A 17,677-nucleotide genomic window follows, 5' to 3' on the forward strand; every position below is an offset into this window, starting at 1 on the left:
CACCCAAATGTGTCAGTACTTTGTGAGACTTTCTTAATCACTGGGAGCTAAGCAAGGCTAATAACTTCCTCTAATTCCCCACAAAAGTCTTCTATTTTACCACCTTGCCTGTACAGTCCATTTCCCATTGGCTAATGTTAAAGATTTCTTATACCACTATTAAGTTGCTTTAACCCAATTTGCACACAGTAGAGGAGGTCAATTTATTTTCAGGTCCCAGAAGTTACTTATTTGGTGTCACTTTCTGTATGATGTGTGTATTTTTGTGGGTTGTTTTCTTTTTACTTTGTGAAAGACAATGTACACTAAAGTGTAATACATCACCGGATGGTAAAAGAAAGTAGAAAGAAGAAAAGGATTTAACTCACTTTGGTCTATAATAATGAGCACTTTCTTTTTTTCAGTGTAGCCCCAAAAGGAAAGCCTGAGATGAAGAACCTGACCTTGTGAGAGTCTCCTTAGTATAAATGTTATGTAACACAAATGTAAAAGCCCCTGGGCTTAATTTTTTAAACAGTTAACATAAGCCTAGAATCACGAATTTTCCTATATGCTCGTAGTTGTCCAACTTCTGTCCGTTCTAGCAAGACATCCTTATCTAGGCTTCCCTCAACTGTATTATCTACTTGCTCAAACTCTCTCTTATCCTACTTTCTCACACAGTTTCACTTCCTTTAATTTCCTTAAACACCATTATATTTTTTTACTTTTGCTTATGGGATCTTCTGTTTGTTCCTTACGTCTTCTTTTCTGATGCTTATTAAAGACTCATCTGCCGTTTTATCCACACTTTATTTTATTTTTTTTTTAAGATTTTATTTATTTATTTATTTGACAGAGAGAGACACAGCGAGAGAGGGAACACAAGCAGAGGGAGTGGGAGAGGGAGGGGCAGGCTTCCCGCTGACCAGGGAGCCCGATGAGGGGCTCGATCCCAGAGTCCTGGGATCATGACCTGAGCCAAAGGCAGATGTTTAACAACTGAGCCACCCAGGAGGTCCTTATCCACATTTTAAACCTCTGACTTCCCTCTTTCCCTTTGTTTCTATCCTTCTCTTCATGCCTTGTAGTCTTTCTCCTCAAATGCACGTGGGTCTCACACGGGGCTGAAGACCCTCCTGGCGGCACATTCCTGCCTCACTCTGCAGAATGAATCTGACTCCGGTACAAACGCACACTGCCTGCAAGCCCAGGAGCAAGGAGAAAGGGCCCGGGAGGTTGTGTCAAATTCTCCAGCAAACAAAGATATATGCCTGATTGAAACTTAGAAGGGAACAGATGAGGTAAGAGGCAGGGAGATAGCACCAACCAATGTTGGAACCTCAAAAAAAAAAAAAAAAAATGGGGAGAAATGAAATGGAGTGGTGAAGTTGGGTTTTGGCCAGCAATCATTAATTGTATTCCATCCAACAACTTGTCATGTTTGCCTTAGAATTAGTCTCTCAATCAAGCTCACAAAGCTGATTTAAAAATGTATTCTTTCATTAGTATATAGATTAAGATATAAAATTACTTTTTTCTTTCTAATTAAGGTTTTAAAATGCAAAAGATGTCTAGAATGATAATTATTATTTATGTATTAAAGTAGGTTATATAACAGACCCCTATTAAACTCAATATGTGTTCTATAAAATAAGAACCAAAAAAGGATTCAAAAAAAAGAAGAGAGAAGGTAGAAAATAAGCCAGACTTAAGGTCAAAAATGGTTATCGTGACCAAGCATTCAACAGGACTCTGAGCTTTCCAGTACCTAAGAATTTAAAAAAAAAAAAAAGCAATGTGTAATAAAATTCTTATTAACTGCTATAAGGAAATAGATAATTTTTCAGGAGAAACAAGCACATTTTGTCTGTGCTAATTTTGTAACACAGGTTCCTACACATTTTTTTTTCAGCATGGTTCCCTTTAGAATATCATAAAACCTATAAGCCCTTATCCTAAAAAATGCACAAATCTACATCACACAGATTTGAGAGTTTCAGAGGATTCATGGACTGTCTCAAGCCTATCTCTGGAGCCTCTAGGAGTCCATGGTCTACAGGTTTAAGGATTCTTGTCACTGAAATTTGGGGAAAGGACATCTTAAAAGTCATAGTGGATAATGACAACAAAAATTACAAAAGCTGTATGTTTTTATATCTTTCTTATGTAAGTTAGGAGGTAATATTAAAGGATAATTCTGTGAAAGTAATTTTATAAGGAAAGTAATTTTATAATTTTATAAAATTTTATAATTTTATAAGGAAGGATAATTCTGTGAAAGTAATTTTATAAGGAAGGTAAAATCATGAACTATGTATGTTCAATCACAATATTTGTATGTGACCTTTTGTCCAGTACATTGGCTACCCTTTATTTCTCATGATGCAGGTAACTTCTAATCATTTAAGTGTTCTATAGAAGTACAGAATTTACAATATTCAGATGAGTAAGTCAGATAGCTACTGCTTATCATTCCCTTACTTTATTTTATAGTTTATTAACATCTGTGCCTACCCAAACAATATGTTATTTGGTTTCCCTTACTTGTAGACTTTATCAGATAAAATCGTATTATATGCAATCTCTTGAAATTACTTGACATTATGCTTCCAAAATTCATCCATGCTGTTGCATACCACTCAATTCATCATTTTCACTATTGTATAATATTCCACTGAGTAAACAAACCACAAATTGTCCCTTCTTATTAATCGACATTTGGAGCAATCCTAGTCTTTTGCTATTAGAAACTGAGTTGCAATTAACATTTTCTAGGAAAAAGATTTTACTCTGGGGATGGGGCAGGGGAGGAATTCAAAGGCCCAACAGTAGTTGTCTAGTTCATGGACTAGCTGGTTATATGGATGTTTATTAATCATTATAACTTTAAAATTTACCATAAACTTGCACATATTATTTTTTAGTTCTGAAACATGTTTTCAAAAAAATAAGTTTTTTTTTAAGCCATTGATAAACTAGTATATTTTATAATATTAAAATCTTGGGAAAATGGGCAATTATGCTTTAAAAAGTATCAGGAATTTCATTAAGCACCAAAATGATCATATGTGAAAAATCACCCTGTTGGGATTCTTCAATCCTCACTAATTACCATGAAGCTATTTTGCTTTCTACCACTTTACCAGGACCTACTAAGTCAACAGCATGACTTTCTATTTTGTTAAACTATTACTTCCTTAAGTTAAGCTCTTGATAAGAGCAGAGTTCAAAGTGATTCAGCAGCAAAACCAGTATCTGCCTGTTTCCTATAAACTATTGCATAATACAGATACAAGATACTGAGTCACTTTTGTATTGCTTTTTTCTGAAATATCACTGTACTCACTGTATTATGACAGCCTAAAATGACACAGAGGAATATTCTATAACTGCAGTTTATGACAGAAGACAGATAAGGCTTGCCTGACCCACGACTCCTCATCTGCTTCTAAGAGAAGACAAAGAGGACCATATATTGTGTTTTGTATATAAAACATTACTGGAGGAGATGGATCTGAGTGCATTCTTTTTTATTTTGTAAAATAGTACTATTACTATACCCCAGAAAATAAGTACTAAATGTGTAGATGCAAAAAAAATTAAAATAAATAAAAATAAAAATGTAGATGCAAGATATATAATTAAGTATTGAAGTATTCTTAAGGAGCTATTAAATGACTGAGTTCAATCTTCCCACATGACCCCAAAACTTGGAAGTATAGCACCAAAGAGAAAAATTCATTAATTTTCCTGAGAATTTTTGGGAAGGCCAAAGTGACCATGCTAAAAATGAACCCTCAACCCACTCTCACTCTACCCTAACTACCAAATGCTAAATATCCCAACCCACAAGAGGATACTGAAAAACTACCAACTTTGACACCCTACAGAGGGTGAAAGCTGAAACCAAATAAACAAAGTCCTTAGGACAATGCACACTCTGTTCAGCTGGGTTCCAACTCTCTCTTGATTTTGCTTTCCCTTAGCTGAGTGTCAGGATGGACCCAAGTCCCATGCGTAGAGCCCTACCATACAGTATCCTTTCCTATGGCTCAGCCCAGCCTAACCTTCCCAGTGCGAAGTCCTAGATGAAGCATGAAGTTCCTCATTAAACTCTCTTCACCTAATGACGTCACCCATAATTACTTTATGAAACTTCTTTTTAGTGTTATCAGCAATCTCCAAGAAATTCAAATAGTTTTTACCTCTTTTTCATTACTCTGATCATTCTTTAGCATCTCCTTCTTGACATTCTATTTTCTTATTTTGAAAAATATTCTATTTGTTTTTGCTCTACTTCCATGAATTCTTCGCTGTTTCTTTCAGTGGCTCTTCTTCTTCCTTGTATTAGTTAGTTTTGCTTCAAAACAACTATTCTGTTAACTCACAAATCTAGAGGTGAGTGATTTGGGATGGGCTCTGTTGATCTTAGCTGGGCTTGACCATGAGTCTGCAGTCAGCTAGAAAATCAGCTGGGACAAATAAGGCCTCTCTTCACACAGTCTCTTCCTTTGCTTGGGTTATTCTCAAGGTACTTGCAGAACTCCAAGAACAATAAGAAAGCAAGTCCCAAGGCGGAAGTGCTTTACGATCTCTGTTTTTGTCACATGTACCATTTTTCCATTGGCCAAAACAAGTCAGTTGATCAAACTGAGAGTCTGTGTGGGAGGAAGCTTCCAAAGTGTGTGGATGCAAGGAGATGTGAACCAATGGGGCCATTACCGGGATCTACACACTGCCCTTACTCACCCAAAATATGGTCATTTCTAAAGAGTTGATCTTTGGCCCCTTCTACTTCTTAGATTCACACTGTACATTTCTTATAATCCTTCTGAAGTCTACAGTATTCTGCAATTCTTATTCTTGTGACATCTATAACACCTCTGTGTGAATGCCTTCAAAATTCAAAATTCCATCTTTATATCCATCACTCTATTAACAAGAAATACAAAATCGTAAGAAGTTACAAATTCTTCCTATGAAGGTTAGACAAACCTTCTTAGAAAAGGTTCTTAAGAGCCTGAACCCTGAAAGAAAGGTGTGATTTTTCCCAAACCAGAACTGATCAATGTGTTTGTTTCCTCATTCATTCACTAAATAGCAATTTTTTTAAGGGCATGCCACATGACAATCTGTACTACTCTTATTGTATTTATCAGCATCTGTCTTCTGCTAGTTGAGAAAACCAGCCCCTGACATCCAAGGGCTGGCCTTTCGCTATAAGTAGGCCTTGGTGTTCTTCTGTTGAACATAACCTCACAGAACATCAACATCAGATGAGGCCACTCTGTGACTACGATGAGGAAGTCCAACACAAGATCAGATCACTCTTAATCACATCTGAATACCAACAAAGACACGGACATGGTCTAACCACAAAAATGACCAAACATCCACTTATCTTGGCTACCCCGAGTGACTGTTGTTTCTTTACCAATCACAGCCTTAATCTTGGAACTAGTCTTCCCTCCTTCTCAACAAAATTTATTAAAATACCCAATCATACAGTTATCCCCACTTCCTGACAGTAGTCAATCGGGAGTGAAGCCTTGCTTCTTTCAACCCTCCCCAAAATTATACCCCCAGATTCTATAATGCATCCTTTCTAACATGCTCTTACTGAGATGGCCCTGTGGTCCATGCTGTGTTCTCCTACCTCTCACAGAGTAATAAACCAGCACAGGAGTATTCCTGATGGTCTTTGGCTGACAAGCACTGACATATCTTCTTGGTTTATTTGTCTTACCTCCAGAGATTATTAAAATTCCCTGAGAAGAATCACTGTATTGTTCATTTTGGTATCTGGTATCTCCCACTACCCAAAAACGGTGCCTTTAACCATGTAAATATACACCAAATGCTTACTGAATGGATATATGAATCCCATAGAAGCTATCTTTCTCAATGACTAGAAATGTTGAGGAGATATTGGAGAAAGTGTCCTGAATCCTACTTTATAGGAATAACACAGGCACCCTCCAGAGATGACTTCCTAGAAAGGACTTTGCCAGCAGCAAAATTCTGGGGCTTACATGATGATGCCCCTCCTGTGATGAGAAGCTTGGTATGTCATAATTGATTAATACTCAGATGTGGAAGAAAAGATATATGTGAGATTGGGATAGCATCAGAGGGACTTTAAATCCACCAGCAATACTGGCCTTTCACAGGAACCATACGGCATTCTTCTGAATCATGCTGCCAATGGGATATACAATATTTGTGTTAATAGAAATATTTATTTTGGTTTAAGATTCTAAATGCCTTTCAAAACAGATAACTAATATAAATTTTAAAATTTCTCAGTAATAGTATTTCTTGGGTTACAAATGTTCTTAGTTACAGCAGTCTTTGAATTGCATCCTCATTTTACCCTTCAAAAGGCACAAAATTCATCAAAAAACCTCTGAGAAATTAGTCTGAATTTAAAGGCACTACAAAATATGCATATCAATAAAAAAAGACACGTAAAAACATAAAAGAATCTAACACTAAAATTAATTCAATTTTTAAATAGGAAGAAATCTAATTGAAAAGCTTTGTGGAAAAAAATGACATCAGGACAAAAATGTCATACACAAGGGACAGTCTATATGGCATCTCAGATTAGTTAAATAAGTACAAAGATGTATAATACAGATCACATGATCTACATCTGCATCTATATGGTTTAGCAAAATTCTTGTTTCGTTAAACTTCAAAAAGATCCACATAAACTAATACTAAAGTTGCAGGCTTCAGGAAAACAGCCATAAGGAGGTCTAAAATATCATCAATCTGCATAACTGCCTTCCCCCAGAAACACTGGTCCAACCTTTCCAATGACAGTAAGTGTTAAGAATTCCCATTAGAAATGGGAGTCAGCAAATGCTGCAGAGAAATTAGCAGCTCATTAGTAAGAAAACTAGTAAAAAGGACACATAATTATTGTGTTTGGTAATGTTTTAGGATGTGACAGTGAAAATCTATTAATATTCAGTAAAGGCATCAAACTTTCAGCGTGCACAATCTGAAAAATATTTCATATACATAATAATTTGAAATTATGTCTGTTAAGCATAAAAACTGAAATTACAAGTCTGGCCCCATGACATTAATTTTGTAAATTGGGTTTTGGTTTTCTGTCCATTTAAAAGCTCAGGCTAATAATTCCTTTACTCTAAATATAACCACAATATGGTTTAATTTGTATATATGTGATTTTTAAATACCATTTCAATAAGATTCATAATCTATTTCTGGCTTGATATTCATTCTACATTATAGATAATATTCAAATCGATCTGTGACCCCTCAGTATTTTGTCCCAAGGAGTGGATTAGAGCCACTAATTTCTGGGACCTGGAAGTTATGCCATTCTGACTATGAGTCTAACCAAAAATTAAGACATGAACAATTCATTGAGAAAAGAATGCAAAATGCCCTGTGCCTCTAGAAACTCATTAGCTTTTTCTGGTAGGTAAAACAACAAGGAAGAGTTATTTTGAATGGCATACTACAATTGAAACTTTCAAAGTATTGGGGCGCCCAGATGGCTCAGTCGTTAAGTGTCTGCCTTCTGCTCAGGTCATGATCCCAGGGTCCCTCATGGTGTCCCACATGGAGCCCGGCTTCAGGCTCCCTGCTCAGCGGAAAGCCTGCTTCTCCCTCTCCCACACCCCCTGCTTGTGTTCCCTCTCTTGCTGTGTCTCTCTCTGTCAGATAAACAAATAAAATCTTTAAAAGAAAAGAAACCTTCAAAGTATTATCAATTTAATCAATTTTCTTAGAAAAGATTAAGAATTACTCCTAGCTCATTTTAATGACTCTGTACCATGTCACTTTACTGCTTCTCAAAGATATCATGCCACTTCATGGCTTCTCAAAGATATTGTCATTTCATTGCTTCTCAAAGATATCTGGAGATACATGTAATCAAATTCTACTATTCAGCAAGTACTCTAAACTGTTATTAATTACACTTACACTTTAACTGTGATTTTTTTTTTTAGAGAGGGGGAGGGTAGGGAAGGGGTAGAGGGAGTGGGGGAGAGAGAGAATCTTAAGCAGGCTCCACACCCAGCAAGAGCACAACAGTACCCTGAGCTTATGACCTGAGCCAAAATCAAGAGTCAGATGCTGAACCAACAGAGCCACCCAGGAGCCCCTCAGCTGTGATTTTAGTTCAGTTCAGTTGGTTCTTCTTCTCCTCACTTCTATGACTTTGCCATTGTTCTCATAAAATTTATTTTAATTTAGCAGTCAATTATCATTTTTCTTGAAAATAGTGACAATTTACATAAAATTCATTATATAACAAATTAAGAGAAACACAATTATGCTGACATAGGCATAACAGTTATATTAATATGACCAACCAACAATATAATATTATATCTGAGATGTAATGTTTTATAAATTAATCATTTTAGCACCATATTTGTTATTTTACCTCAAAGGATTAGGAGAAAATACATCATAATTCTCTAGGTAATACATTCATTCAATAATAAATTTTTCTAATTAAATTATTTGTCCTAAAATTCTTATATTGGATTTATCTGAAACATTTATTTTAATAACAGTTATGTTATTCTTACAATATACTTTACTTATATATGGAAATCTCTTTTTTACTTAGTTTCTAAAACAATGATATTTATACTTTGTCTTAGGAGGAGAAATTAAAAATGCATTATTTTCACTTTCCATATATATACACTTAGTCTCCTTAAAAACTATCACAAAGGGAAAGAAATAAATGATTTGGAAAAAGAACAATTATAGGATGACTTGCCTATAGGTGATTTTCTAGTGATTTAAACTACTCAAAGTAGATATGTCAGATTGGTTTGTGAATATACTGATGCCTTTGGTATAGCCACTGTGGAAAATAGTATGAAAGTTCCTCAAAAAATTAAAAACAGAAATATTATATGATCAAAAAACTCTTCTAATAAGTATTTACCCCCCAAAAATGAAAACCCTAATTTGAAAAGACATATGTACTCCTATATTTATTATAGCATAATTTACAATAACCAAAATATGGAAGTAACCTAAGTGTCCACCAATAAATGAACAGATAAGGAAGATGCAAGGTATCTGAAATATTATGAACTCATCAAAAAGATGAGATCATGCCATTTGAGACAACATGGATTGACCTTGAGGGTATTATGCAAAGTGAAGTAAGTCAGGTTAAGAAAGACAAATAGCATATGATTTCACCCACAAAAAAATAAAACAAAATGAAAAATAAATGAATAAACAAAAAGCAGAATCAGACCTATAAATACAGAGAACACCTGATGGCTGCCAGAGGGGAGGTGGATGGTGGTTGAACAAAATGTGTGCGGGAGAGTGGGAGAAATAGGCTTCTAGTTATGAAATGAATAAGATATAGGGATAAGGGCAAGGCATCAGAAATACAGTCAATGGTATTGTAATAGCAATATATGTGGACAGAGCATAGCTATACTTGTAGTCAACAGAGCATAATGTATAAACTTTGTCAAATTACTATGATGTACACCTGCAACTGATGTTACACTGTATGTCAATTATACTCAAATAATATACATATATTCTCATGTCTTCATTTATTTATATATTAATAATAATTTTAATTTTTAAACTACATCATTTACTAAAAAGATTCAAAAGTTGGCTTCATTTCCCAGCTGAGAAAGAAGTCTACTGACATCTAGTTCGAAAATAACTAGGAACATTACATACAGCTTGTATTGGATAGTTATCAAATTCAGCAGTATTCAAATCACCAAATAGTGAAGCTCCCATTGTATTTTAAATGGTGGGGCAAAAGAATTCTCTTCCTGAGACTACACTACTTTATTTTTCAATGCTACTTTCTTCAAGCCAGACAACGGCAACTATCTTAAATTGGATAAAATTTTGATGGAACTCTAGTTTGACACATTAAAGAGCAGCACAATTAAGAAAATATGCCCTAAACAGATGGGGAGAAATTCCATTACCTTTATACTTCATAAAATTCTAACACTTTTATTTCATATCATAAACTACCAACAAAGTTACAAGGTACAATTTTTTTTTTTTTTCAAAGCTGCTCCTAAAACGGTGACTAGGAGAGGAACTGGGAAAAAATCTGCCTTTATGTAGCAATTGAAAGGAGAAAAAGCTTTCCACTGAATACTTTCATAGTTTAATTTGGTATAAAGTATGTGAGTACCACGTAAAGCACACTTAGACAATTAGGCAAAAAAAATTTTTTTTTTTTTTAAAAGATTTTATTTATTTATTTATTTGACAGAGAGAGAGATCACAAGTAGGCGGAGAGTCAGGCAGAGAGAGAGAGAGAGAAGCAGGCTCCTGCTGAGCAAAGAGCCCGATGCGGGGCTCGATCCCAGGACCCTGAGATCATGACCTGAGCCGAAGGCAGCGGCTTAATCCACTGAGCCACCCAGGCGCCCCTAGGCAAAAAAAATTTTAAGCCCTTTGTAGATAAATGACTTCCTATGTGTAAATTGTACAGCCACTGATCATTTTGCTTTCCATCACTATACTGCATTAGCTAAAAATTTTTATGGTAAAAACATGGGATTTAAACCCATTGTTCTTGGCACCAAGATTTATATGTAATTTCCATGCCATTATTTTCTGGGTGAACTTTATCTCTAAAAACACTATGAATAAAAATTGTAAATGAATGGAATACTACTCGGCCATCAAAAAAATGAAATCTTGCCATTTGCAACAACGTGGATGGACCTAGAGGGTGTTATGCTAAATGAAATATGTCAGAGAAAGACTATTATCGTATGATCTCGCTGATTTGTGGAATTTAAGAAACAAAACAGAGGGTCATAGGGGAAGAGAGAGGGAAAAGTAAAACAACATGAGAGGGAGACAAACCATAAAATAAGAGATTCTTAATCACAGGAAACAAACTGAGGGTTGCTAGAGGGGAGGGGGGCAGAGGGATGGGGTAACTGGGTGATGGACATGAAGGAAGGCACGTGATATAATGAGCACTGGGTACCACACGAGACTGATGAATCACTGACCTCTACCTCTGAAACCAGTAACATATTATATGTTAATTGAATTTATATAAAAATAAGTACATTTTTTCAAAAAAGAAAAACATGTAAACGGAGTTCTCAGTAATCAGGCTCTAAGAGCAAGGGTTTTGAGAATTTCCATGTTGAAAATGTTGAAGAATAGCTCTCATCTATGAAAGGACCTAGGAGTTCAAATTGAACTTAGGAGTGTCAAACTGAAGTTAAGCTAAATATAATAATTTTTCCTACAGGCAAAATAAGTCATTAAGAATGGGTTTATTATATTACTTAAAGCAAGAGATTCAGAAAAGGTATTTCAAGAAGGAATACCAATCAAGTATTAAATTGTTTTATCTTTTAACAATAGTATAGTTCTTTTTTTAACATCTCTACTTCTCAGTATTAAAAAAAACAAACAAAAATGCTAAAGTCTTCAACTGATTTGCCCTGACCCTGATTAATTCCCTAAGTATTTGCATTGTTTTCTTATTTCTGCAAGTCAAGAAATAAAGATGCAAAGGATAAATACTAGTATGAATGCATTAAGCTAATCTATTTAGGAATGAGATGACGCAGTCTTCACTGGTCTCCCCTTGCCTCCCATCTCACACATGTAAATAAAAACAACAATCTTTACTTAGTGCTATATACTGAGCTCCTTATAAAATAAACCACATTAACGTCCACGGTATTTGAAAGGAAAACAAGACAGACTCAATGAAGAAAGCTATTAAAAGACATCTTTGAGTAATTCCCTGGGTATTAAGGCACTGTGAGGCCCACTTGGACACCCTCACTCAGAAGACTGTTAACTGCTTCACTGTTAAGTTTCAATCACTGCCAGTTGAAATGGACTGTAAGTCTCGAGGCGGCAGCTACCTGCACTGAGAGTAGTGAAGGAGTTTAGCCATTTGATGGCAAGAACCCTCATTACTCATCTCTGTTCCTAGATGAAGGCCATGGTGTACACTTAAATGAAAAGAAATGGCCCACGCTGACCGAGACGCACAGTGGCAACATCTTTTGGCCACCAAGCTTTTATTCCAGTGGATGTGAAGATCCCAAGGGGAGCCCACTATAGGTCAGTAGTGACACACAGGAATACTGCTGAGAACCAATTCCAAGAGGGAAAATGTTCTGTAGGAAAGAAAAAGTATTCTTGGTTACAGATAGCCCATGAGAATAAAAAAAAAAAAAAAAAAAAAAAATAGCCACGATATTTTAGTCATCTTATTTTGTGTTTGTTAGGCAAAGATAACCTAAATAAGCAACAGACACTGTACTCGAGCCTGTTACCCAGAATGTTATCACTTTTGAATTTATCTTATTTCAGTTTACTTGTTTACTTCAGCATTTATGGTTTTATCAAGTAGGAATGCAGCTTAACCACTACATATGAAACATTAAGAGTTCATTTTCCCAGACCATCAGGGAACCCAGAGATCTATGTTACCCCAGGGACTCTAGAGATGAGCAAACAAAGGTCCTAAGCAATTATATATATTGAATACATTTAAAATTAGTAGATTATGGTTTTCAGAGTACAGGTCTTTCACTTCTTTGGTTAAGTTTATTCCTAGATATTTTATTGTTTTGGGTGAAATTATAAATGGGATTGTTTCCTTAATTTCATTTTCTGCTGCTTCATTATTAGTGTATAGGAATTCTACAGATTTCCGCACATTGATTTTGTATCCTGAGACTTACTGAATTCATTTATCAGTTCTAGTAGTTTTTGGTTTTTTTGGTTCTTTAGTTTTTCTGGTGGAGACTTTAGGGTTTTCTATATATAGTATCATGTCATCTGCAAATATAAAACTATAAAACACTGATGAAAGAAATTCAAGATGACATAAAGAAATGGAAAGACATTCCATGCTCATGGGTTAAAAGAACATATATTGTTAAAATGTCTATACTATCCAAAGCAATCTACACATTCAATGCAATCTGTATCAAAATACCAACAGCATTTTCACGGAGCTAGAACAAGGAATCCTAAAATTTGTATGGAGCCAAAAAAGACCTCAAATAGCCACAGCAATCTTGAAAAAGAAAAACAAAACTAGAGGTATCACAATTTCAGATTTCAAATCTAGTACAAAGTAATTAAAACAGTATGGTACTGATGTATAAACAGACACATAAATCAATGGAATAGAACAGAAAACCCAAAATAAACCCACATTTATATGGTCAGTTAATCTTCAAAAACAGAGGAATGAATATACAGTGGTAAAAGATAGTCTCTTCAATAAACGGTGTTGGGAAAACTGGACAGCAACATGCAAAAGAATGAAACCGGACCACTTTCTTTCACCATACACAAATATTAACTCAAAATGGGCTAAAGACCTAAATGTGAGACCCGAAACCATAAAAATCCTAGAAGAGAGTATAGGTAGTAATCTCTCTAACATTTACTCTAGCAACATTTTTCTAGCTATGTCTCCTGAAGCAAAGGAAATAAAAGCAAAACCTATGGGGACTGCAACAAAATAACAAGTTCTGGGGGCGCCTAGGTGGCTCAGTGGGTTAAAGACTCTGCCTTCAGCTCAGGTCATGACCTCAGGGTTCTGGGATTGAGCCCCACATTGGGCTCTCTGCTCAGCAGGGAACCTGCTTCCTCCTTTCTCTCTGCCTGCCTCTCTGTCTACTTGTGATCTCTGGCAAGTAAATAAATAAAATCTTTTAAAAAAAAAATAACAAGTTTCTGCATAGCGAAGGAAATAATCAACAAAATTAAAAGACAGCTGACAGGAGAGAAGATATTTGCAAATGACACATCAGATAAAGGGCTAGTATACAAAATCTACAAAGAACTTATCAAACTCAACACCCAAAGAAGAAATAATCCAGTCAAGAAATGGGCAGAAGATATGAACAGGCATTTCTACAAAGAAGACAAACAAACAGCCAATAGACATATGAAAAGATGCTCAACATCACTTATCATCAGGAAAATGTATATCAAAACTACAACGAGATATCACTGCACATCTGTCAGAACGGCTAAAACCAAAAACACAAGAAACAACAAGTGTTGGTGAGAATATGGAGAAAAAGGAACCCTCCTGCACTGTTGGTGAAAATACAGACTAGTGAAAAACACCTGTGGAAAACTATATGGAGCTTCCTCAATTAAAAATAAAACTATTTTATAATCCAGTAATCATACCACTGTGTATTTACCAAAAAAATATACAAAAACACTAATTCATTACATCCCTATATTTGTTGCAGCATTATTTATAATAGCCAAACTATGGAGGAAGCCCAAGTGTCCACTGGTAGATGAATAAATAAAGATGAGATAAATAGATAGATACAGATATTTACATAGATATCCAGAGAGAGAGGGAGAGAGAGAGATGATAGATAGAATATTATATACCTATAAAAAGAATGAAATCTTGCCATTTGCCACATGGATAGAGCAAAAGAATATAAAGCTAAGGGAAATCAGTAAGTCAGAAAGACAAATACCATATCATCTCACTCATAGGTGAAATTTAAGAAACAAAACAAATGAGCAAAGGGGAAAAGAGAGAGAAGGCAAAATCAACAAAGAGATTCTTAACTAGAGAGAACAAACCGGTGGTTACTAGAGGGGATGTGGATGGGCGGATGAGGGAAATATGCGGTGCGGGTTAGAGACGACACTTATCATGATGAATAAAAAATAGAATGATAAAAATATTAGATTATGAGTTCAAGACTCTAATATAAATATTCTAGTATTCATTCATACAGTATGTGTATCTTATGCTGAATATAAAATATAATAGCATACTACCACATCATACCATAATACCATATCATGTCTATAAATCATATAGTAGTGAAAACATAAATACACATAAGTAAGCATTCAATGAATAAGGTATTTCCTATAGATTAACACAGAAAACAAATGTTTATGCAGATGACTTTCTCATGTGAGAACAATTCCATTCATCAAAAGTCTAGGTTTCAGTTCATTTCTAGGCATAAAATTTAGGCATAAATAAGAGCCTCGTTAACATGTATATAAGTTCCTGGTGTTGGAAAGAATCTCAAAAATAACCAAACCTCCTTCTGTATTTGTATTTGAGTTTAGCAAGTAGCAGTACTACCCTAAGAGCAATTTCTTGCCATTTCATTCCCTGGGCTAGTAAAGGACGCTGCAGCTCTCATAGAAAAGGAGAACCATATGAGAGACTGAGTGAATTCCCAGTGGTTTGTTCCTCTACTAAGGATCCATTCTATAAAATGAGTCCTGGGACACATTCCCAGTCTTGGGTTCCATGGAAACAAGGCAGGAACAAAGTTAGGGCCAGTAACAGTCCCCACTGGCTTCTCAACCCACCAAACCTCAAATATCCACTATCAAGACTGTGTTTTACCTCCTTTATATTCAACCACCACTAGCATAACCTCCCTCCTCCCCCACTCATCATGCCACTAATGTGCCTGGCACTTGCCTGGATGCATGGATGGATGGATGGATGGGTGGAGGGATGGATGCATGGACAGGTGGATGGATGGGTGGATGGATGGATGCATGGATGGATGGATGGATGGATGGATGGATGCATGCATGGATTGTTCAAATATCAGAGTAGTCTTTATCACCTCCTCTCTACCATTACTAAATACCTGTAGCTGGCCAGTTTCTAATCATAACAAAAGCTCCAAACGATCACAATTTGGGTAGTATAAGTACATATCTGGTACTCAAAGAAAAAAGTCTAGTCATGATTTCAGTGGGATAAAGTAGTGAAAAATTAGCATCTTCTAAATGTTAATCCCTGTATGTTAGTTGTCCCTGTGTGTGCGTAACAGAATGAAAAAGGATTAAAATTAGAGTTAGGGTTGGGGGTTGATCCTTTAAAAGTTTTAAAAGCAAGAGGGCTGGACTTCAGATTTGAAAGGGCGATGTAAGGAAGATCTATGACCTACCTGCCAATGAAATGCAGTTCTGTTACACAAGTGAGGCATGATTTATTTTACAGCCAAAGTAAAGGTAGGGCCTTAACTGCACCATTTGTTTACATTGATGAAGATGCACCCGGGGGCCCCCTGGGTTTACATATTGTAATAGAAGTCATTTCCACAACAATTACCCGCCAGTTTCACTCTCACTGAGCAGGAGAGGTGTGTTTCAATGAGGAGGTTCCTGCCAGGACTTCCTCATACTTTCTGGGTGGCTCTTTGGAAATTAGGGGGTTGCAGATAGGTAAGAAGGAAAGCTCATCCGCCCACAGACAGTTGAGAAACAAAGTGTGGGTTTGTACTACTCACGGCTCTGCCTGCAGGCTTCTGTCCTCAGCCACATAGTTAGAAGGAATATAGCCCTGCAGCGGCTGGCCAGAGCCATCTCCCCTTTTCTCCAAGTGCCTGGCGAACCACCAGCCCTCCCGGGAAGTATCCAGGACTTGGAGCTTGTCGCCCGTGCGGAAGCTAAGGTCCTCTGCGGTCCGAGCCTGGTAGTCAAACAGAGCCACAAAGTAGTGGCCGTGGCTTCTCCCGGGCTCCTGACTCTGCAGCTGGGGAGGACCGGGGGAGCAGCGGGCCATGGGGTTCTCAATCACCACTCCCGGCTTGTCGGCCTCCTGGAACAAGCAGGGGAGACAGGGCCGCAAGTATGCCCAGAACCTCAGACAAACGTTGCCCATGGTGCTGTGGTAAGGGGGAGGGGAAGAGGGGCTTCTCCCTCTCCCCTCAGGGTCTGCAGATCAACTTTCTCTTCTTCCACCAGGCAGCTTGGAAGTCAGCACCAATTCCTTAGGCTTCAGAAAGTGTTCAAAGCCCCGTTTCACAACGAGGGGCAGATCTGCCTGCAGTGACCGCCCCCCCCTTGGGGACACTCACCAGGTTGCTTTCTGTGGCTGGAGCTGCTGCCCCAGTACCAAACTGAACGGGAGCTGGGAGGCTGCTCAGGGGAAGATGTCTTATCTTCTTCTCTGCTTAGGAATCCCAGAGCAAAAATGAAATCAAGAGGGCTTCATTTAGACAAACGTCTAAGAACAGAAGAGTCATCTTGCTTTATGTCCCGAGGTAAAGTCAGTAAAAGAAAGAGATGAACTGCAGGTAAGATCACTTCTTGGCCTCTGCCAGGAGCTCACTCCCTGCTTGAGTTGGTCTCTGTGGTCTGGCCGGTCCTGACCCCCACAGAGCTTTCCTTTTTGCTAATGATTAACTAACCAGGGGAGCCTATTGCCTTTAACATCCTGAGCTATGAGCAGTAATTTCTCCTGACTTCCTGGTTTCCTTTTGTCTGTGATTTAAAAGAGATTCCTGTCCTCTCTACCTCTCCCTTCCCACACCAGCGCCCTCACCAGGGAGCTGCCAAAGTCCTTATCACTGGATAAACAGGCTAGCCCAGGGAGATTTTTGTCCTGCTATGTCCCCAGCACAGACTTTTTGCTCCCTCATGAAGATGAGTAGGATCATTCTGCCACCTCTAAGGGAAATTAAAAGGATAATTAAAGTGTTTAGATATTTGTTTTTGGATAAATGGCAAATGGGAAAGAACTATTGAATTCCTACCTTTTTTCATCACGATGAATAGATTTTTAATAGCTTCAGAATATATTTACAGTCTGGAAAAATACGAGAGCAGCTGACTAAAATGCTGAGAACCTGAAACACTGCTTTTTCCCACAGAGACATTTAATTTCCCATCTCTC

The 17,677-nt window shown here is 37.0% G+C and overlaps 1 protein-coding gene across 1 annotated transcript in view; it reads right to left on the reverse strand.

Annotated features, from left to right (window-relative positions):
• Positions 1–17,278, reverse strand: part of FRK (fyn related Src family tyrosine kinase) — a 105,528-nt gene extending 88,250 nt beyond the window's left edge. Inside the window, exon 1 of the mRNA XM_059401238.1 lies at positions 16,290–17,278. Within this exon, the coding sequence (XP_059257221.1) occupies positions 16,290–16,663 (374 nt within the window). The 5' untranslated portion in view covers positions 16,664–17,278. The remainder of the gene's footprint in view (positions 1–16,289) is intronic.
• Between the last annotated feature and the right edge of the window lie 399 nt (positions 17,279–17,677).

This window comes from Mustela nigripes, chromosome 5, assembly GCF_022355385.1.
Source record: "Mustela nigripes isolate SB6536 chromosome 5, MUSNIG.SB6536, whole genome shotgun sequence".
Lineage (NCBI taxonomy): Eukaryota > Metazoa > Chordata > Mammalia > Carnivora > Mustelidae > Mustela > Mustela nigripes.